A 23,497-nucleotide genomic window follows, 5' to 3' on the forward strand; every position below is an offset into this window, starting at 1 on the left:
CGTTCCTGCCCTTAAAGCTGGCTGGGTCAAGTTGGGGCCTAGGGACAGGAACAAAAGTGGTGCCAATAGGCTGTAGAGGAATTGTGACTAGCATTAGTATTTCCATTAACATTATGAGTGGAAAGAGTGGAGAGAGCATGGTATATCAGTGAATTTGTTGATGTCCAAACCGTTTCTAAGTTACCAGGACTTTTAACCATATTTAGGATATATTCTTTAGCTCGCTATAATCACATTTATGGTCAGACACATGGCCCCCAATGGCTACCACAATGCAACATGTAGATAGATAGGCGGTGAGAGCCAGCATATCACCAGGGATATCAAGTGGGCACCTTTCTTCACTGGCGTTTCATCAAGTTAGGCCTATGACACCTCAAAGGCTCAAACAGTTAGTTCCAGCCTCCCAGAACCACCCCATTCCATGCTAGCTCCCCTTTTTCCATATCCAAAACAATTCCTGATATCAATATCACACATGAACAGCAACAACAGAGAAGAATTTTTTTTTTGATCCACTTTTTCTCCCATTTTCTATATTTTCTCCCATCCCAATTTCGTATCATCCAATTCAACCCTCCCCTGTCACAAACGCTGTTTCTTGCCTCCCACAAGCCGGCTGCAATGTGGACTAAGTCCCCTCCGGTACTTGAGGTAACAGCAGTCGCATCTTTTCACCTGCGCAGCTCGATCTCTCAGTGGCGAGGAGTAACGCGTGGGAGGCTCACGCTGCCCCCGACACTTCCTGATTCTACTGCGCAGGCGCACCAACCGACCTGTAGGAGTCGCTGTCCACAACGCCCGATCCCCACCCATCAGTTTCCCACCCTCTAATACTGCCAATTGACCTGTCTCAAACCCTGCCCCTTTTCTTGATCCTCCAATCACAACTGTCGCTTACCTCGGACAAACCAAGTTTGTCCGAGGTAAGCGACAGTTGTGATTGGAGGATCAAGAAAAGGGGCAGGGTTTGAGACAGGTCCATTGTATTAGTACGGACGACCAGCCAAACTGAAAACAATGTGGAGAGCTGGATTCGAACACGCGAACCCAGCGTCTCCACATTGGTGGTGAGTGCCTTGCCCACTACACCACCTAGCCGCCCACTACTGAGAAGAACATTAATACTTACCCTTTGTTTACATTTGCCCCCAGCTGACATTATTTATCCTCAACTAAATCCTTTCAATGCCTCTTCCGACATCTCATTTACCACTTTTCAAAAACTCCACCCACAAATCCCCAACTCTCCCAATAATGATACAGTTGATGGTGCTATAAATCATCTGCATCCTACTTGCACCGGACAAACCCTAGATTTATATTCTCACTGTTCAGTTTCTGCTGCCAAGTCTGCATATCTAAGCTTTTTCCTTTCATACGCCTCCTCCACTGAATCCTCCCAAGGCACGGTCAATTCTATAAAATAAACTAACTGCGTGTTTTATTATCATAATTTTCAAATATAAAAACAAGATTTGGTCTTCAAAAAAGTATTTTTCCAACAATGAGTCTCGAAAAAGAGGAGTCATCTTAAAATCAGGGTGGTCTTATATTTGGAACAATACGGTAGTCAATCTTTCTAACCAGTAGGGTCAGTTTCATAGATCGTTTAAAACATTCAAAAACGTTTGAGTTTTTGAATGGAAAATAAAACGATAGCTACTTCCACTAAAATTTTAAAAGCTACTTCAATCAAGCCTAATCTGATCACACCCCTAAAAAGACAATTGGCCAATCACAGTGCAGTATCGGAGACATGGCAGTTTGTCGTGCTCCAGGGTGGGTTAGGAAGGGGGTAAGAGGATATGACACCATTGACAGGCGACCACAGTCTAGTCTGCCGGAATGTAAACCAGGAAGAAGAAAACCACAGGAAACGGCCCGTATGTTTGACTGAAATTACGGATTTCTCAGGGTTTGAACATATATTTAGGATAATTTAAGTAAACAACTCAACAATATATAGTATATAATATAGTTCTAGTCGTTTTTATGTATTTTAATGGAGACATTTCACATATTATAGCTTTAAGGATTCGATTAAGAATCACAACAGTATCATGTCATGGCCCAGGTATCCTGATATATCATAGTGGGAAAACTCCCTTAGTTTCCAGCCAAAATTCTGCCAAGAAATACTTTCACAGAGTAAAGCACCACAACCGACTGTAGTAATAATCCATAGTACATTTTTACCTGCAGAGCTAAGGCTAGCCGGATGAGGTCGATCACCACCTCTTCATTGGCCAGCTCGATGGTGAGCACGGCCAAGGTGGTGAACAGCAGCTCAAAGTTCTTCTGCACGTTGTCCTCCTCTTTGCAGCCCAGGTAGATGTGACGGTACAGCTGCTGGCCATGCTGTACGGGAAGGAGAGAAGCAGGGGAGGAAGGAAGCAGGGGAGGAGGGAGGGAGGAAGGAGGGAGGGAGGAAGGAGGGAGGGAAGCAGGGGAGGGGGGGGAGTGAGGAGGGAGGGAGCGGAAAAGGAAGAGAGAGATGGGTTGACACATCTGTCAAGTACATGACATTATTCCCAGCATCAACCTCATATTGAAAATGTCAGGTGCGCTCTCAGAGCTGTCAACCTTATTGTACTGTAAATATCTATGCATTTCGGCAGATCTTAGTTAGAACATTATTCTAATGAATGTTGTTGTGTTTACTATGTTTAATGTGAAGTAGACTTGTGGGGACTGCAATGTAATAAGGGCTGACCTTCGTTTATTTTTTTGGAATACATTTTTTTTTAACACTTTCAATGCCCAAAACGTGATAAGACGTTTTATCAGCCCAATGCCTGAATGCCCACGACGACAATTAGCGTTTTATTTTTTTATTAGCGATCTGAATTCATATTTCATCAACCGAGTCTCCCGTTGGTACGCAGCCCCTGTAGGAGCTCAGATGTGAAAAAACCGCCCCCTATCGTCTCCCAGATGGTAATGCACCCTTTCTTTTGGAATGGACTCAATGAAAATGGAATCCACATTTTACTTCTCAGGCATGTAACCCGAGCCGATCTGATTCATTGTGGAGCCTCAGAACAGCGTGGAATACATAATACAGTATGTAGCGTTGGATCAATAAAAGCGATCGATTTTTGGATTGGTGATCAGGAATTGGAATGATCTTTTTGGAGAACATCAGATCTGAGGTAAGGAATCTATTTTACAAGTCTTGGGATAATCAGAGTTGTATTCGCTGAGATATCAGCATTCGCCCTATGTGTGTGTGTGTGTGGGCGATCGCTTTGAGGAAATCAGAGAATCGATTTTTCAGATCGCCTATATAGCGTGCATACGTACACATATACTATCGATAATCTAGCGTTTATTTGAAAACTATTCATAAATAGGCCGAAAAATGACATGTATTCTAGAATATTCCAGTAAAGGGCGATTATCATGGAATATTTATATTTTCCTTGAAAACTAGGGCTTTTCAAAATGCTATAAAACGAAAATAAACCGATAAAAAAACAATCCGCTTCAACAATGTTGACTGGAAAATGAGTCATTGATAAGCGACGGGCAGATTAGACACATAGCCATAATTTAAAACATAGGGCTTTAGCCCCGGATGTTTTTCTCCTAGCCCCGGACCTAAAAAAAAAAAATTGTTTACATTTTTTTATTTTTATTTTTTGTTGATGTCAGCATCCCCATTGTCTGTGCTGAATCTTTGTTGGTGTTTGGTATTTTTTGTTGGTTTTTAGTACTTTTAAACATCCATTTTTAGTAAGTAGTTTTCATTTGATCCTATAATTTTTTCATTCACCGATTTGTGGACTTTTTTTTTAGTGTCCTGAAAGGCGCCTTATAAATCAAATGCATTATTATTATTATTATTATTATTATTATTATTATTATTATTATTATTATTATTATTATTATTATTATTATTATTATTATTATTATTATTATTATTATTAATTATTATTATTATCATCATCCAGGAGGGAAAAGACACTTTGGATAGTAGGGACTGCATATCTGCCTGTCCTGACCAGGAAACACTTTGCAACTGTGATCTCCTCTGGCAATAGTTGGATATTGTAATGTGTGGCGAGGGGTTGCAGCAATTCCACTGAGAGAAACTGGTCTGAGGCTGGATAACATGCCTGAATGCCTCTCATAAGTTGTTATCCAACTCATGAGAACCTGCTCTCAAGCTCTTGCAGCATTCTCTCGACGACTGGATAGAACAGTCTCTGTCTCAGCTGATCTCCTGAGCTGAGGTCTGAGCTTGTGCCACAAGATGACTCAACTACGGCAAGGGAAAGAACTACAACGCCCACAATTCTGCTGACCAAAACAGCTGGTATAGAGTCAGACCACCGCAACACTTCCGGTGTTCTGAAATCATGAGGGAGCGCGTGAGTGAATGAATTGATTGATTGATTGATTGAAAGCTTTATTGACGGATTGCAGAATGGGTACAATACAGTACAGCTGCTCAATACACACAATTACTATCATTACACATGGGCAAAACAGAGTCCATTCTCTTCGGTTCAAATAACAAACTCAGCAAGACCGACGGCTTCTCAGTTACAGTGGGTGACAATATTGTCACAAGGAAAGAAGATATTACCTACCTGGGTTCCATCCTAGAGGCAAATCTTTCCTGTGACAAAATGGCATCCAATGTAATAAAAAAAATCAACCAACGAACTTGATTCTTGTACCGGATCTCCTCACTGGTAAACAAGAATACCCTGAAGACTCTGGCAGGAGCACTCATTCAAGGGTACTACGACTATGCTTGCACCTCATGGTACCAAAGCACCTCAAAGGCGCTAAAAACAAAATTACAAACATCTCAAAACAAACTGGTCAGACTACTGCTTGACCTTACTCCTATAGAACCCCTATAGAACATCCCCTACCCAACCCCCCCCCCCCCCCCCCCCCACCTCCAATGTACAGCCCTCACCCAACCCACCCAACCCCACCCCACCCCACCCAACCAACCTCCTCCAATGTACAGTTTCTACGCCAAATGTATATACACTCCTTTTCTGGACACTTTTGTATCACAAACAGTATACTGTATTTGCAAATCTGATATGTCATAAATGTATAGATGTAGCAGTACTGTCTATCTGTATGTCATGTATGTCATATATGTTATGATGAATTGAAAATGGGGGACCCTGATGTAAACAAGACGAAAGTCTTTCTCTGGTCTGCATCCCCTTAACAATTGTATGTATTGAGCTGTACTGTACTGTCTGTACCCATTCTGCAATCTGTTAATAAACTTTTCAATCAATCAATCAATCAATCTACATACTCGTCCATCCTTTTCTGCTTCCTCCTTTGGCTGGTAGTATGTTCCTCAATCCAAAGGCCATTACATATGGCCTTTGTCCTGTCATACATGTCCACTGCCATCTCTGAGGTGCGATAACCTTTGAGTGTGTCCTGTACTGTGCTTTTAGATGTGCACTTTAACGCAGCAGCACCTGGAGCCATCCATACCCATGTCCAGTGTCCACTGACAAAGACATGCTCATGATACTGTGATAAACTATAATAAGCTTTAATCGAACCCTGGTTCATTTCCTCGGATAGTCTGGTTGGTTTCGGGTGGTGTGAAAGCTCATTCACTCTTGCAAGTGAACCCTGCTGCGGTTCATTTGAGATGTGAATGCACAGCGGACCAAAGGCAGGAAAATACCCCAAAATCTAATATTTTTTTTATGAGAAGACTGAAACATAATGTATATAATGAAACACACAATACAGTTTTTTTTTGATTGCTTAAGCATGATTTTGAAAACGGGGCCCGCTGTTTCAAAACACACAATTTCCAACCACACACACAATTATCAGAACACCTCAGATCCTTTGCTAAATTAAACACTTGTCAAAACCATACACTAATTTATAAAAACTACATTTTGTTACCATATGAAACACACGTTTCATATGACTTAATTCAGTTTGAACCAGTTACACACACTGCTGTGCTTAACCTAAACCACATTTAGCGATTCTACTTCTCAGTGATTAGAGTACTGTAAGTGAAGTACGCAGAGAATGTGCACATATACAATAAATTCACCAAACACTACACAAGACCAATGCTGTAGACTGATGAAAATATAATTTATTTATCTACATATACCCAAATCAATGATGCAGACTGATGAAAAAAAAACATTTTCTCTCCATATACCCAAATGAATGATGCAGACTGATACAAATATAAATGTTCTCTCCATATAACCAAATCAGTCAACATTTCAACATGGAGAATCACAACAAAACATGTCCCAGTTTTCATGCTACTATGTGCATAACACTGTAAGCTCAGCAAATATCAGACAAACATAAAATACTGTATCCAGTACAGGTTAAAATTACAGTAAAACAAAAACTATTTTGAAAATATTTAAATAAGAGTACAGAAAATACTAGACATTATCTCTTTGCCTAGCTGGATCTGGCAAGATAATTTTTAGTTGTGATGCTCCATGTTGACATGTTGACTGATTTGGGAAAATGTATATTTTCATCAGTTTGCATCATTGGTTGTCTTGTGTAGTGTTTGGTGAATGTATTGTATATTTTCACGTTCTCTGTGTACAGTACTTCACTCTCCTTCCATTTTGGTTGAAGACAGGTGAACTCACCTGCTGCATTTGTATAGTGCTTAAACCTGATTGGTGTATCTACAATTAAGCAATGGTGTGTTTGTGCATCTGATGGCTGTGTTTAACCAATTGGCTCATATGTGTGGTAATTTGACATACTGTGTCTAATGTAATGCAAGTGTGTTTAGTGTTTTGCAAATCACTGTGTGTATTGTTTTGCAAAAAGTGTGAGGCTGACATTGTGCTTATAGGGGTGCAAATCTGGGCCTATGTTTTGCTCCTTGAGTGTAAGGTTTTGATAATTGTGTAATACTTTTGATTTGAGTGTTTATGCAATTGAAGAAAACTGTAAAGACTAGAGATGAACTGTTTATTTCTTTTGTACATAGGCTGTGCATATGTTTGTTTGTTTATTTGCTTATGTGTATGATTCTTAACTGTGTTTTTATTTTGTTATTGGTGTATGTGTGTATGTATGTACAGTATATGTATATATATATGTATATATATGTGTATATATGTATATTTGTACTCCTGTTGGGGCCTCTTGGACCAGATCAATGTTTTATCTGGCTAAATAAAGGTTAAATAAATAAATAAGAAACTGATGATTTGGTCCTGTTAACTTTGAATTTTCTATGGGGACTGCCCAGATCCCACTCATGGACCTCACTTTGAGAACCTCTAATGATTCTAGTTCTTCAGTATTCATCTCTAATTACTCTAAAATTGCGTATTTCTGTGTAAAAAAAAGAAAAAAGAAAAAAAAGGGCTGAAGCCCCCAATGTTTTCTAACCCTAAAAACGCCCCTGCTTGTCTGATGTGAATACTTGTTTTTCTATCATCAAGTGAAACAGGTTGTGTGGCACTAGTAGTTAACACATTTCACTGTCAAGCAGATGACTCAAGAGTTCAATTCCAAGTCAAAACTTTAACGATGAGGCTAATATTATTTATATAATATATACAAATAATTAAGTTGAATAATTACTCATCTTGACGTTTTGTGATTGAAAACTTTTTAGTAATTATGTTTTTAATAATTTTCTATTATTAGCTCCAGGCGCCTCTGGCAGCTCCCTCTCTTGGGCCCGGCCCCCGCTGAGAATCACTTAACACTTTGGGTGCCATGGGTTAAATTCATGATATACCATAGGTTGCCAGCTCTATTTGTCTATGGAGAAGTACCCCTTCTTTGCATGGCTATAACTTTTTAAATTCTATTGCTACATTGCCATTATTAGGGCCCATTCAAAGTCCTATATGTATTGTTCATTGTGTAGCAACGTTAAACTTTTTAATTCACATATTCATAGTAAAGTATGGTCTAATGTATAAGTATGTTTTCATCTCTTTCTGCAGCTTTCTCCAGAACGTGATCTATAGCCCCAAATGCATTATATTGATGATGAAATACAGTTTGATGGCAATCGGGGCGATATAAAAAATTTCAATTGGACGTACTTCTAGAATGATCTACGTATGATCTGATGATGACCGGATGGGCGGGGGATCGTTTATAATTCTGTGGGCAGCGTTATATCATTCATCTAGTGTGGGTCATATGTTCATCATAACAGTTTATATGGAACACGATCAAAAATAACGCTGAATCTTACCGGATCTTCCTCGCGCCGTTGGACGATCAGCGTGGTGTAGACCGTTTTCGATTATGGGATGTTTATCCTGATGAACCATTTCCAGCTTGTATAATACTATATACGTCCAAATCATGTTGTTTATCGAGTTATTGGCAATGGATCGCTATATATTGTGACGAGCCAGAGTGCCGGCAGCCAAACCGAGTGCCCGGAAGTAATATGGCCGACCAGCACAACCTCCACAGCACTTCCTGTTTGGCGATTGCGCCGATCGGCCACCAGATGGCGCTCCTGAACCGCCAGAGAGCTCAGTGGGTCCTCCTGGTGGATCTCAGGCCAGCGGAGGGGAAATATGAATCCGATCACAGATTTTTGAAATATTGATATTAAAGACGCTGTAAAGCGTCCTTCGGCAACTTGAGCATGGCCGGGAATGACGCTGTAAAGCGTTTCCCGGCAGTTAAAGTGTTAACTAGATCACAAACGAGCAACAAGACTTCCGATGCTTAAAAATTAATGCTTGCTTCGAAAAGTAAACACATTCATGTTCTCCTTATCAAATTTAAGTGAAAGTGAATGGGTAAAAGTGAGGAATAAGTTGTAAAGCGCTTTGGATAAAGCAGTCCATTTAGCATGTATACGTATGGCACTGGACACCATCCTGTTCTGCCAAAAGGTAGGTGGGGGGGGGATTTAAATATCCTGTCAGTGGCTTTTGTCATGTATTCATACATTTGTTGAGGACGGGGGGCAAAATGACAAGTGAAGGTATTTCAGATGCTGATGAGTTCTATTCATTGATAATGAATGCAATTAGGCTCCATTCATTATCTTCTACAGCGGGATGAGAGTGTGTGAATAGGAAGTGTCTACGTGCATTCATTTGTGAGGGGTCGCTGCCCTATGGATTGTTCATGGGTGCCTGGACAGAGATAAAGGTAGGCAGGTTGTATAGACGCTCACGTCCATCTGGTATTAATAGACAGAAGACGGTTTCTGAACTGTGGCTTCCGCTTCAGGGGTTTGACAGATGACATGGATAAACAAGAGGGTTTCATTCTAAAATGACATATATTAACATAACTTAAGCCATTTGGTGGATGTTGTTTTCCAAAGTGTCTTCTCAGTGTAATACGCATAGGATGTCAGAATACGCTATATTCTATTTAAAGGTAGAATCTGTAGTGCTGTCAAACAACGGCAGGCAAAATAGCCTCACTTGGTATTGCACTTTGTTAACATGTTTTTGGACTACTATCCACTCTCCCTCCCCTCTCTGGACCATTACTACCTCACTACTGTAATTTTGTCTTGTGACTTTAAATGTATATGTGGCCAGTGTAGGCAGTGTTTTCATACTGTTCCGTGTCTATTTTTGCACATATGTGACGCGGCACGGTCTAGGTCAGGCTGTTAAGGAGCTCACGATTCTGCAGAAAAGTGATTCAGAAATAGGTCGAAATGGAGATATTGGCAATTTTGAGTGCTTTGAAATGTTCTCTTATCTGTCTCCATATTTGCAAAACTTTATACGAATTGTAAAATATGTTAATTATTGTTACATAGTCCGACAGTATTATTTCCCTCGCTGTGTGAAAAAACGACAGTTGTGTCGGAGGGAAGTGGCTAAGTACTTTCGGTCTCGTGTGTCGGACACGTGCAGAAACTACAGCTGGCACCAAAATCAATTCCGAGACAATGGACCCAGTACTTTGTTAGCGGTGTGAAAATATGCAAAGAAACATTAACCCTTTCACTGCCACACGACAGCCGGTTAACCCTTTCACTGTGACAATACAGAAGGTTAGCCCTTTGCTATCACACAACCGACGGGGATGCTCCATCATTAGCATCATTAGCTCCGCATTTAATCATTCTTTATGTGGAAAAAGACTAGAATTACATGTGAGCCGCAATCTTATACACGTACATTAACCCTTTCACTGCCACACGACAGCCGGTTAACCCTTTCACTGTGACAATACAGAAGGTTAGCCCTTTGCTATCACACAACCGACGGGGATGCTCCATCATTAGCATCATTAGCTCCGCATTTGCGGAGCTAATGATGCTAATGATGGAGCATCGCCGTCGGTTGTGTGATAGCAAAGGGCTAACCTTCTGTCGTGTGGCAGTGAAAGGGTTAATGTACGTGTATAAGATTGCGGCTCACATGTAATTCTAGTCTTTTTCACATAAAGAATGATTAACCTAAAATATGTTTCTGAACACTTTCGGGGGCCATCCACGTATATACCGTAATTCCTCTAATAGTAACCCCGGCTTGTATTTGTTTCAACTGTAGCGGGTACACCAGGCTTGTATTAGGAGGAGGCCTGTATAAGAGGGAGGCCTATATTTCACATTTTCAAACGGATCATAATGAATAAATCAACATTTTGTGTCAGTTTGAACCCAGTAAAATGTAATGGGTTCATTTATTGAAACCAAGTACTGTATGAAATAGTAAACAGTGCAATTACAGGTGGTCACTGGTCATTTCAACGTTTTCAAAGTGAAATCAAGTAACTAGCTCAGTATGCAGCTCAGTATATTAGTAACCCGGCTTGTATTAGGAGGCCGGCTTATAATTGCTTAGCTCAAGAGCGCACCCGGCCATTAATAGAGACCCGGCTTGTATTTGAGACCCGGTTACTATTAGAGGAATTACGGTATATACACACGTTATTGGGCGCCAACGGTTAAGGGCCATAAACATATATATGTTTTTGGATAGTTTTCCCTTTTTTTCTATTTTAATATCCTGTTCAATGTCAGGGACCTGTATGTTGCCGTTAAAAGGCATACTGGGACTCCGAAGGTGCAGTACCGGCCAGATCCTGCTAGTAGGCAGTACCGAGAGTGCAGTAAACCCTGTTCCAGACCGGGTGCTACACTCAAATATCTCCGGGGCGCACTTTTCTAGTAATGGGAAACCTAGGGCTTCACTCGATCGCATTGAATCGTTTTCGGGATCCCCGATCCATATGTTGTGGTGTGTTATGTCGTGGACCAAATGGACATACGATCTACCAGATGGCGATCAAATAATTGGAATATTCTTTTTGGAATCATATATTTTATCATATGCATTTGATTTTTTTAAAGTAGCGTGTCGAGGGACGAAACGCCAATGGTTTTAGTAGAATTAACATTGAGCCCTATAACCAGCCTCCCAGGAACTAGCCCGGATCATTTAGAAATTATACTTATATTAACCACGGAATAACGTGTGAACGTATTCATGAAAAAAAAAATCTTTTTTGCATCTTGAACAAAAGATAGTTACTGTCAAATGACCATGGTATTGTATCCATAGCTATAATATAAAATATAGATTTAGCTCTACAAACAAGGTGTCGCACAGTGAAACTATGTAATGAAAACCTGGCCGTGCTAGAACAGGATGGGGGAAATCAAATGGCCCCGAATGAGTGAATGCCATTAATGATGTTGATGACATGATGTTATACTATTGCTGGATATTTTGTCATATTTTGATCTGCAAGGTCTAGTCTTTTTTTTTTTTTATCTACTTTCTATCCCCATTTTCAATTTATCTCCCATCCCAATTTCATATTATCCAATTCTACCCTCCCCTGTCTTGAACGTTGTTAGACCATGCCTCCCACTGGTCGGCTGCAATGTGGACCAAGCCTTGCATCACGTGTCCCCTCCGGTACACGAGGAGGCAGCTGTCGCATCTTTTCACCTGTACAGCACGATCTCTCAGCGGCGAGGAGTAGCGCGTGGGAGGCTCACGCTGCCCCCGTTGCTTCCTGATTCTGCAGTACAGGCGCACCAACCGACCTGTAGGAGTCGCTGTCCACAACGTCCGATCCCCACCCACCGGCTTTCCCACCCCCTAATACTGGCAATTGTATTAGTATGAACGACCAGCCAAGCCGGAAGCAACGCCGAGAGCTGGGCTCGAACCCAGCATCTCCTGCGTTAGTGGCAAGCGCCTTGCCCACTGGGCCACTTAGCCGCCCCTGCAAGGTCTAGTCTGAAAGTTGGATCTGAATTTTGTTCAATGGTACAGGCACCACTGCTAGATGTACGAGAATTATCACATTTGTACAATAAAAACACCTTGCTCGTTACAGGCAAATAAATAACCCATTGAGAACAGGTTTGAAACAGAGGGGTATAGAGGCTGCAGATTGTTCTTCTTTTTTTCTTCAAAGTCATGTTTAGGGGACCTCAAAGACCTATATTAACTTATTGAAAAGGAACAAAAATATGTCGCCTTTAAGAATAACAATGTCTCTTTTCGCACCACTGCCCCTGAGGTCCATCTGTTAAAATATCTCAGTGCCAGCCGCAAAAGCTCATTAATATGCAGAAACGGTTCCTAACCACCACATCATCATTATCGTCTGTAATCACGCTGGATTGATGCGTCAGTGGGCCTTCATGCGCCTGAGAGCATCCGCGGCTATTCTCTCCCATTTGCATGAATAAACACAATAAAACAAATTAAAATCCCACCATTAGAGAGTCGTCTGCATAAAAGGTAGTTAGGAACATAACCACTGGTAGGACTGCAGTTTGTATAAAGAATGAGGGTGAATTAAGCTCTCCTCCAAAGCACACCACCATACCACGGTTTCAAGGTCAAACCAAGTTACCAAAGGTTTAAAGGAACACGCCAACATTTTGGGAAATTAGCTTATCGTCTTCTCCAGAGAGAGACAAGAAAATAGATACCGGTTTCCTCTCTGTGTGTTCAGTAGAAAGCCATCTGGCTGCATGTTAGCCTAGCTTAGCACAATGAATGGAAGTGGACATGACCGGTTAGCCTTCGGGAGAGGTGTTAGTTGGACAATGCCTAGGCTAACCGGTCATGTCTGCTTCCATTCATTGTGCTAAGCTAGGCTTATATTGTTCACCCTTTGTTTGGGTAAATAAAAACCCTTATTTTTGCCACTGTATCCTCATCTTCTGGCTGCTTGGTCCATCACACTCTGGATTACCAGACGCCTGCTCTACCTCCCGAGCCACTGTCGCCCCATGGTATTATAGAAATGTTTAAATAGATCTTTCGATGCAAATAAGAAATATATTCTGGAGAATGACTAATGTCTAGCAGAGAAAAACTAATGTTGTGCGGCAGACGTCCATCAGGCTGTTCCTGGTGTCTGTGATATCCTCACGTATAGAACACTGTCTAACTAGCTGGTCTCTAGCCAGAGATACAACTATCAAAGTCATAGAGTCTCTGTACAAGAAAGACCTGAAAGTCTTTGACAAAGAACCTCAAGCCTTCCATCACTGTAATATCCTGGCAAAACACAAGTTCCTAAGCCTAGAGAACATAATACATTTAAAAAATGCCTGTATCATATTTAAGGTCCTGTACGTCTAGCACCGCCCCCATTAGATGACCATATTAGACGGTTAGCCAACAGTACTGCCAGGGCAGCCAGAGCCAGCAATTTTTGGAACAGTCTGCCACCTGAAATCAGAGAATGCCCCCATGCTCAGCACCTTTAACCTCTTAAAATGCTGACGGCCCGCGCCGTCGCAACACATTTACAGCCATCTGTCGGCGTCACACTGTGTTATTGTCTCTCAACCAACAAATCGGTTGAAAGTTAAAATGGCTGCCGTTTGATTGACACACCACTTGACCTATTACGCGCTTCCAATCTCAGGTTATAACACCAAACAGCCAACAAGTGTCAGTTTAGAAAAAGTTACCACCTCCGGACAAATCACCACTGATGCTGAAAATGATTGACTGTTTGTGAAGCCAATGAAATTCTGAAAAGAATGACATCTTACTTGAGTTGGTTTTCTGAGACTGAGAAGTGGTAAAAGTGTACCGTACGCAAGAGAATAAACTTGCGCCTCTCTCACCAGAGCGCAAGTTGCGTTTCCTTCCAATTTACTTTTAGTATGCAATCGACAGGTGTTTCATGCAAGATTTGCAGGACAGAAACATATTTTAGAGAATTGTTTAGGTGGAAAAATAGGTTTACGAGCAAGCCGCCAGTGAGAGTTGTGATTCACACGACAACAGTGATATGGTTTACCATGATTTATTGAAGGCCATTTCCACCCTACTGTACATTGTAAAGCGATTTGAGTGTCTAGAAAAGCGCTATATAAATGCAAGTAATTTTTATTATTATTATTACCATGCCTCCCATTCTATCCGTTTCCCCACACCACGCCTAATATATTACCTTCAGAAGGTGAACCATGATGCACAAATATGGAATATGACAATTTCTTACCTTTTTCATGAACGCCACATCTTGTTTGGCCATCTTCTCTCTCTTAATCTTCAGCGCTGCCACACTAGGAATGATTCTAGATGGGAGACAAATCAAAAAGGTTTCAATATTCCGGACGGCTGGGTGGCGCAGCGGACATTGCGCTCGTCATCAACGCAAGAGACACCGGGTTCGACTCCGGCTGTCGGCGTTGCCTCCGGCTTGGGCCGGCCGTCATACTAACTCAATTGGCAGAGTTAGCAGGTGGAAGTCGATGGGTGGTAATCTGGACGTTGTGGACAGCGACTCCTACAGGTCGGTCAGGGCGCCTGCACAGCAGAGACAGGAAAATGGCGGGGGTAGTGTGAGCCTCCCACACGTTACACCTCGCCAAATGAGAGTCCGCGCTGGCAGGTGAAAAGATGTGACAGGCTGCCTCCACATGTATTGGAGGGGACATGTGATGCAAGGCTTCTATCCTCCCTACAACCGACCAGTGGGGGGCATATGCGAGCAACGTTCAAGACAGGGGGGGGGGGGGGGGGGGGGAGAATTGGCACGGCTAAATTGGGATGGGAGAAAAATAGAAAAAGTGGATACAAAAAAATATATATAATAATAATAACTTTATTTGTATAGCACTTTTCATACAGAGGTTGCAGTTCAAAGTGCTTCACAACCGTAAAAAATACAGGCATGAGCGAGCATAGCAAGGTATGGTAAATCACAGTGTTTCACATTAGGATCTAGCATCCTAATAGGCTCTCTATTCAGTAATACAAATAATAAAATAGTTTAAAATGATTAAGTTTAAAAATAGTCAAAAAATTATAAAATAGAACGGACATACAACAGTAAAAAATACAGGCATAAGCGAGCATAAAAATTAAAAATGTAAATAGCAAGGTTACAGTAAAAAGTGTGATAAGATTGTTCAATCAGATGAAAATGGCCCAGTTAGGAGAATCAACCTTGGCACGATGTACCTAACTGGAATGGTAAACAACTTTGCTAGATTTAGGTCAAAAGTCATCTTCTCCTCGCAACAGAGAATCACTCTAACATACATATGAATTTCATTGGAAGTGTATGAAAGTAGGTAGGGTAAGAATATAGCTCTGTTTACAGTTTGATTCAGTAATACAAATAATAAAAATAGTTTAAAATGATTCAGTTTAAAAATAGTCATCAGTAAGAAGTAAAAAGTGTGATACCCGACACATACATTTGATAGGCAGTGTATAAAAGTAGGCAGGGTAAGAATAGTGCAGGTAAGTACAATTTGTGTCAGGATATCCCTGATGTTTCTATAATAATATTTACCCTTGCCACTAGGTGGTAGCAGATATCTATCTTCAGATATTTGCCTGCATTACCCCACAGTGAAATGCCTGAGCAAAGAGGTTTTAAGCTGTCTTTTAAAGATGTCTAGCGAGGAGTTGGCTTCTCTGATGTTTTGGGGTAGTTTGTTCCACAGTTTTGGGGCATAGTTGAAAAAGGCTGCATTACCGATCCTCTTTTGACTGTTTCTAGGAGCCTCTAGTAGTCCAGCAGCTGATGATCGCAGTGTTCTTGCTGGTGTGTAATTTATTAGAGTGTTGGCGATGTAGCTAGGTCCCTGTCCATTTAGAGCTTTGTATGTAAGGAGAAGGACCTTAAAGTCAATTCTAAATGTTACAGGAAGCCAGTGTAAAGCAGCTAAGACTGGACTAATGTGCTCTCTCCTTTTGGTTCTAGTTAGCAGTCGGGCTGCAGAGTTTTGGATTAGCTGAAGCCTCTCTGTGGTTTTCTTAGGGAGACCTGTGAAAAGTGCATTACAGTAGTCTAACCGGCTAGATATGAATGCATGAATTAGCTTCTCAGCATCGTTCTGATTAATAAATGGTATCGTATTGAAATATATTCAATGAGAAACCCACCGTTAACGGACACGTTTTGTCGTTAGTTCATGCCGCCAGTTGAATGCCAGCAACGCTATATAGCGTTTGTTTGTCGTATTTCTTTTTATTAGCGATTTGAATTAATATTTCATCAATCGAGCCTCACGCTAGTGTTGCAGACTCTCTCTGAGCTCCATTGGGAAAATACCACCCCCTATCGTCTCTCCCTGTGTAACTGCACCCCATTAGATTAGACTGATGAAGGGGGGGGGGGGGGGCAGTTTCCTCATTGTACTTCTCCGGTGAGGCATCTGAAGAGACCCAAGTGACCGCCGAGCCGGAAAACGCGTGGATTATGTATTTACAGGACCCAACACTGTAATCAATAAGCGTGATCGATATTTGGAATGGTGATCAGGAATTGGAATAATCTTTTTTGATAACATCTGATCTCAGGTAAGGAATTTATTTTACCAGTCTTAGGATAATCAGAGCCGTTTTCACAGAGATATAAGCGTTTGCCCTATGCGTGTGTGTGGCTGTGATCGCTGATGAGGAAATGAGAGAATCGATTTTTCAGCCCGCCTCTATAGCGTGCATAAGTACACATATACTATCGATAATCTAGTGTTTATTTGAAAACGATTCATAAATAGGCCGAGAAATTACAACGTTTTTGTGTATGCTAGAATATTCCAGTAAATGCCTTTTATCACGGAATCTATATATTTTCCTGAAAAACGAGGGCTTTTCAAAATGCTATAAAACGAAAATGAACCGATTAAAAAACAATCCATTTCGACAATGTTGACTGCAAACAAGTCATTGATAAACGACAGGCAGATTAGACACATAGCCATAATTTAAGACAGAGATTATGCGTTCACAACGCTATCATTGAAGTGGGTGCTGGCATCCAACCACGTTTTACCATGTTAACAAGTGGCAACCAAAGTGTTAAAACAGAAACACCTACAAGCAAAAGTCAAAGTTACTGACATTTAATTCAATGCTATTTAGATAACTGCTGTATCTACAGTCAGTCCTCAAGTGTAATATATAAGGTGCATAGTATAAGTCAAGTCAAGAGTTTTATTTGTCACGGCATACAAGTATACAATGAAATGCAGGGGGTCTTGCCCGCAACGATTGTGCATAATACAATAATAATATAATAAGAATCCAATAGAACGACATTGTGCAATAATTAGGGATGTCCAGATCCGATCACGTGATCGGAATCGGTGTCGATCACGTGCTTTTCAGAGGATCGGGGATCGGGAAAAAATAATAATAAAAATCGGCAGTCAAAAAAAGAAAAATTGTATTCAACAAACATGACCATGTCCACGTCTTAAACTCATACGGAGGCCTTAGTTTTGGTTTTAAATTACATATAATATATCATCATTAATGTATTTATTGTCACACAGAGCAGAATAATTGTCCACAACAAACACATTCCCCTTTAATTTTCACCGTTGCAACAAACACCCCTTTAATTTAGACGCTACACGCTACACGCTCGACCACATCACAACAACAGTACAACACGTCGCTCCCGAAACACGGTTAATATCCACTGACTTGAGCAGCTAGACTTAGGCCCCGTTTAGACGAGCGTTTTGTGAACGGAAACCGCAAAAGTCATCTTGCGGTTTCACTTTTAATTTTACGTTTAGACGAGCGTTTTGGGATGGAATTCTGCGTGCAGACGACGCTGTAACGACTCGAGATGACGGAGCCCCACTGTCACACGATTGGCGCATATGTCACATGACGTGCTGTGAAGACCCGCCCTACTCTGCCTCTGATTCGCAGACTGTGGATGGGGAATGTGATTGCACCAAAGCAGAGTCACTCACAGACAGTGGGTCCACTCACGCCGCGGGACAGATTCTTGTGTATGTAACCCTTTCACTGCCACACGACAGCCGGGTGTGTGATAGTAAAGGGTTAACCTTCTGTCGTGTGGCAGTGAAAGGGTTAAAAGTACTGCCAATGTAGCCTTCAGGTGATCTCCGTTGATATAAGTCAGACATACTTGCTTTGTTTACGTCTCGGCTACTGGCGCATACCTGCTACCTGTGACGTAAGCAGTACGCGCGACCAGAGCCGTGACAACCCTTTCGTCATCGTTTTAACAGATTTATACGTTTTGATAGTTTAGACGAGATCGCAAAGCTTTTGCGTCTCTAGGAATTCCACCCTGGAAGGTAGTCTCACTTTTTTGCGGTTTCACCCCGTAAAAACGCTGTTTCCGTATAAACGAAAGGCACATTCACCTGCTAGCGTTTCCGTCTAAACGGGGCCTCAATGTCAGAGGTTTGGAACTAAGCATTTTAAAATAGAAAGTCAAGCCAGTTGCAATGTTTGCAAGGAGGACATGCTGGAGGCGAAGTTTTCAGACTAACTTTTCACCTGGAGGATAACGTTACATGACTGAGGATTATCGTCTGCGTTTAAGACCAGAATGGACCATTACGTAAGTCGAACACTGAATGTATACTAATGTGCAAACATATATTGAAACTTTTAATATTTCTCATATGAAGCAGAAGCACATTTCTCAGGGTGAATGTAATAACAAAAGCCTCCGCTCTCGCGCCCCGGACGATAGGCAACAGATGGGCTTGTCTCGCTCTGCCAGTTTCTGACAAAAATGCGTCAAAATTGATTACTAATGTGAAAGATCGGATCGGAAACGATCGGATCGATAGATATTTAAAATCACATGATCGGGATCGGATCGGAAGCAAAAAAAGGCGATCGGGACATCCCTAGCAATAATACAAGTAATCAAAGTAGGGCATATCGGTATTTATTACATGGTGTTTTAACATTCGCCAAAATGCTTGATTGTGATTGGTCAATAGCGCTTGGTTGCCCCTGACAGCGGTGAATTATTTCTCAATAACTGACCGCTGCCATGGGCAACGCGCAATAATGACCGCTGATACGGGTAACAGAGCTATTGCCCAATCACAATCAAGCATTTTGGTCGCAGTCACGAAAGCTGCTCAGCATATGCTCAGCTGCACTCATCAGTGCAATCAGACCGGCTGCCGGCGATGATGACAGAGGATTGATTGAATTGATTGAATTGATTGATTGATTGATTGATTGATTGAGCCACAGACCAACTGCATCTGCAATCATTTGATCTCGTCTTGTCGATGGTGTAAAATTAATTAGGTATATTGTTAGTAAGTTAGCCATGTAATAAGCGGGATAATGTATAGCTATACTGCGTTTAGAACACCTCGGCGCGGCGCCTCAGTGTTCTAAACTCTGTGTCGGTCAATTATTTTGCGACAATGACCTTGTAGCTATACATTATCCCTTACATGTACATGAGTTATTTACAGAGCATGGTAGGTAGTGGAGACTTGATGAGGAAAACACTACTTAACATCAGGCAAAAAGAGGCAGAAAAGGTCTCTCCATGGCATTGATTTGTCCATGTTCTCCTCTTCTCAGCAGACAAACGTTTCAATACTACACATGTCTTGTTCCAGTATCATAAGCCCTCATATAGTTAAAAGACTGTCTCATGATTGAGAAGAAAAATTTAAAAACATTGTGTTCTGTTCTGTGTCTCACTTGGTTGACACCAATCATCAGGGTTGTGGTCAATTCCCTTTCAATTCAGTCCATTTAGATTACAAGTATAGTAATAACGAAAATAAGTTTGCATCTAACCAGAGTGCAAATGTAACAGGTAAGTGCAGAGAACAAAATCTTCAGCATGGGACAATTTGAATTTGTAGACTATACATTTTCTGCTCTATAATGCTGATTTTGGCAACCGACAATTCATTCTAAGATATGTAAGATTCCGGTCGTTTCAGCCTTAATCGCCTCTCCATGTCGTCTCTGCGTTGTGTTTTGTTGTTGTTCCATTGAGGCAAAGGTCTTCGTGGGTTGAATTCCATTATCCCACCTTAAAGCCCAAACTGGGTAGTTTACATCATTGGTATCTAATTTAATAATTTTTTTTCCCCATTTGACGTCGGAAATTTCACTCAGAAATGGTTAAAAAGGTCCACGCACGAATAACATGCACGAGCAAATCTAAAAGCTTATCAGACGCTAGCACGGCCGTGACGTCACTTCAGGAAACGTATGCCTTATGCCCGTCCGGGTCATAGTACTACTGTATATATGGCGCTGGCTAACGTTAGCATTATGTCTACTGTCGTGAACCATTTTAGATCGGGGCATGTAGAGGAGTTTGGGGAACGAGTAAAATCATGTGCAGGTCCTCTTCTCAGACCTGTGTGGCAAAGCACTGCACACGCATCATGCAAGCTACACGTCGCTGCATGTTGATCAATGGTGGCCCACTCGGTGCATCACAGTGGGCTACTATTGTGCTAACAACGTGCCGCGGCGTCCGGCTTGTCGGCCGGCATGAGTGCCCGATTTGGGGTGGTTCTCTCCTCTTTGTGTGCCCCCGTCCTCGCGGGTGTCCTGCCGGGGAGCTTTTGGACGCGACAACAGCGGCGGCCGTAGGGTGTTTGAGCCTGTAGCGTTAGTTAGCTCATAGCTATCGTGTACCACTAGCGTTACGGGCTCGAGCACCCTACGGCTGCCGCCGTTGTCGCGTCCATGGGCTCCCCGGCAGGGTACCCGTGGGGACGGGGGTGTACAGAGAGGAGAGAACCATTTTGGGTCGGGCGTTCATGCCGGCCAGCGAGCCGGAGGTCGGGATATGTTGTTAGCACAATAGCTACCAAGCTAAGCTATGTTAGCTTCTAACGGTGTATACACAATATGTACAACGACACAATGATTTACATTATTACAAATATGGTAACGTGGTTGTGGCTTTTACAAATAGTGGTTAGCTTTAGAGATGGATGGCTATGATCACGGAGCAATAGTGTTGTTAGGTGAAACAGATACATTTTCATTCGGCTAGTAGTAGCAAGGCTCTCTGCCTGCAGTGCCTGCCACTAGCTGTGTGTGACTCTCAGAGCCCCCTGGTGCCCTGCACCTGTTGTGACGACATCATTTCGATTACACGCGCACGTTATGAACTATTGATTAAAATATCCACGTGCGTGGTGATTGTGTTGGGCAGACAAAATGTTTGATAAAAACGCTAAAACTGGGTCAATTTCAATAATTTTTTTTCCTTCTTCATGAAAGTCACCGTTGGCCTAGTCCACATTGTTTATTGAACAAAAATACAACATGCAAGTTGGCCTTTAAGTCTGAAACACACTATCTTTCCCGGTGGCATAATGAACAGTGTACACTGAATTCGTTCATTTTATATCAAAAGGAATTTATTTAAAATAACAGAGGTTTAACAGAATGAAAAACAGAATTTAAAGTCTTAAAAAGGTATTAAAAAGAACTGTCTCATTCTCTCTCTCTCTCTCTCTCTCTTCATCAGGGGAATCAGTCTGCTGGTTCAAGAAACAACTGAAGTCTGAAATGCCCAGAGCTTTTCTGTCGTTTCGTTATCTTAAAAATGTCGCTCTCCCCCATGCCGGAGACACGGCCTTCTAACTCGTCTCGTTGCTTAGCGACCTCAGCCTTCTCTTGAGATGGCGTCCTTCCAACTCGTTACCGAGCGACGTCACCCCTGGCCTAGATAAGAAAAGGCGATAACCTTGTTTGGGAGATAAAACCCTCAAAGTCCCGACACACGCACACAACGGCCCCTGCCCCCCCACACAGGAGCAGAGAGCAGAGCTTTCAAAACTAAACACAACTTTGTAGACCCGAATTAAAGGTGTTTAACATACGTAATTATCCTGTTATAATCATAACGAAAGCCAACCATATCCTTCAGATATGTCTAAATAGGTTTGACGTGATCATCCCTATCTTCCCAACCCAAGGGGCTTTTCAAAATCACAATTTGGTGTCAAACCCAAACCTCTGTTTACCTGATGCCCCGTAGCTTGGCGCGGTTGTCGTGGCGATCAATAATGTTGTGCAGGATCTCAAGTACCAGCTGGCGCAGCTCGGCGTCCTCCATTAGAGAGATGGAGAAGAGGGGGTCGAGGAAGGGTGGGGGAAGGGCGGCCGCCATGGTCTTGGACTTGAAGCTTGAGGTCACCTGGGGGGGGGTGAGGCACCAAGAATGGGAAATTGCTGTTAAAAAAAGCTAGTATCACCTATGGTGATGATAAAATCAACCTTTTTCATTTCTAGGATTCCCATTAGTTGACGCCATAGCGATGGCTAATCTTGAAAACAACAAAAAGATATTTACAAAAAACATACATTTTATATCTGCTTGAGGTGACAAGACAAAGCAACGAGTAACAAACAGTAGTGTTTAGTATATTATTAGTGTTCCATTATAGTTTAGTCCAAGCCATTTTTTCCTATTTTAGGTTTGCCTGGTTTAATTGTGTAATAATGCATATATAACCTCAACCCTGTATTGCATAAGTGATATACATCTTTATTTTTTACCAGGACAACATGGCCCATCAGTTATGTCACATGCATGTGTAAGTTAGTTATATGACTATAAATACCAAATAAAAAAATTTACGGAAATTGAATCTCGCAGAACCTTGTTAAAAAAACACAGAACAATAATGAACAAGTTATTTGGCTTCAGAAATATGTTCTCCCAAGTCTTGGGAATCAGGGGGAAAGTAAGATTTTATCCAACACATATAAAAAAAAAACGATTGATTTATTTATAGTACATATTATATATTAGTTGTATAAAGTCTCCAAAAGGACACACATTTTCCAAGCTACAGAGCTTCTAATAGTCAACTATAGTATAGCATAATCACCCATCTTGTATGCGTCATGTACTGAGACCAACCGTAGTTAATCTATTCTAGAAGATGCAGTATACAATATTGATAAAGAGGCCAGTAGTACGTCATCTGTTCTAGAAGATATATCTGTTTAACAATATTGACAAAGAGATCAGTAGCAGATCATCTGTTCTAGAAGATGTAACGGAACGTAGACCAATCTCGGTCACTCTCTTTGTCTGGGAACGCCCAAAACCAAATTCGGTCACGCCCCATTTTGCGCGACATCCAGGCTTTTTTTACTGTCAGTGTTTGGGAATTTCATGTAGACAGGTAGGTGAAGTTATACTTATTTTAGAATATATATATCAGATTTCATGAGTATTCATCTATATTTAGTCATCTAAAGACTATTAGATATGAACGTATGTACCAGTAAAAAGGAATCTCTAG

The 23,497-nt window shown here is 41.5% G+C and overlaps 1 protein-coding gene across 1 annotated transcript in view; it reads right to left on the reverse strand.

Moving 5' to 3' along the window:
• efr3a (EFR3 homolog A) overlaps positions 1–23,497 on the reverse strand; it is a 463,079-nt gene that overhangs the window by 57,074 nt on the left and 382,508 nt on the right. Inside the window, exons 12-14 of the mRNA XM_084327782.1 lie at positions 22,208–22,380; positions 14,446–14,521; positions 2,200–2,361 (exon numbers count right to left, since the gene is read on the reverse strand). Coding sequence (XP_084183908.1) covers positions 2,200–2,361; positions 14,446–14,521; positions 22,208–22,380 — 411 coding nt within the window. The remainder of the gene's footprint in view (positions 1–2,199; positions 2,362–14,445; positions 14,522–22,207; positions 22,381–23,497) is intronic.

This window comes from Notolepis coatsorum, assembly GCF_963971535.1.
Source record: "Notolepis coatsorum genome assembly, chromosome: 13".
Lineage (NCBI taxonomy): Eukaryota > Metazoa > Chordata > Actinopteri > Aulopiformes > Paralepididae > Notolepis > Notolepis coatsorum.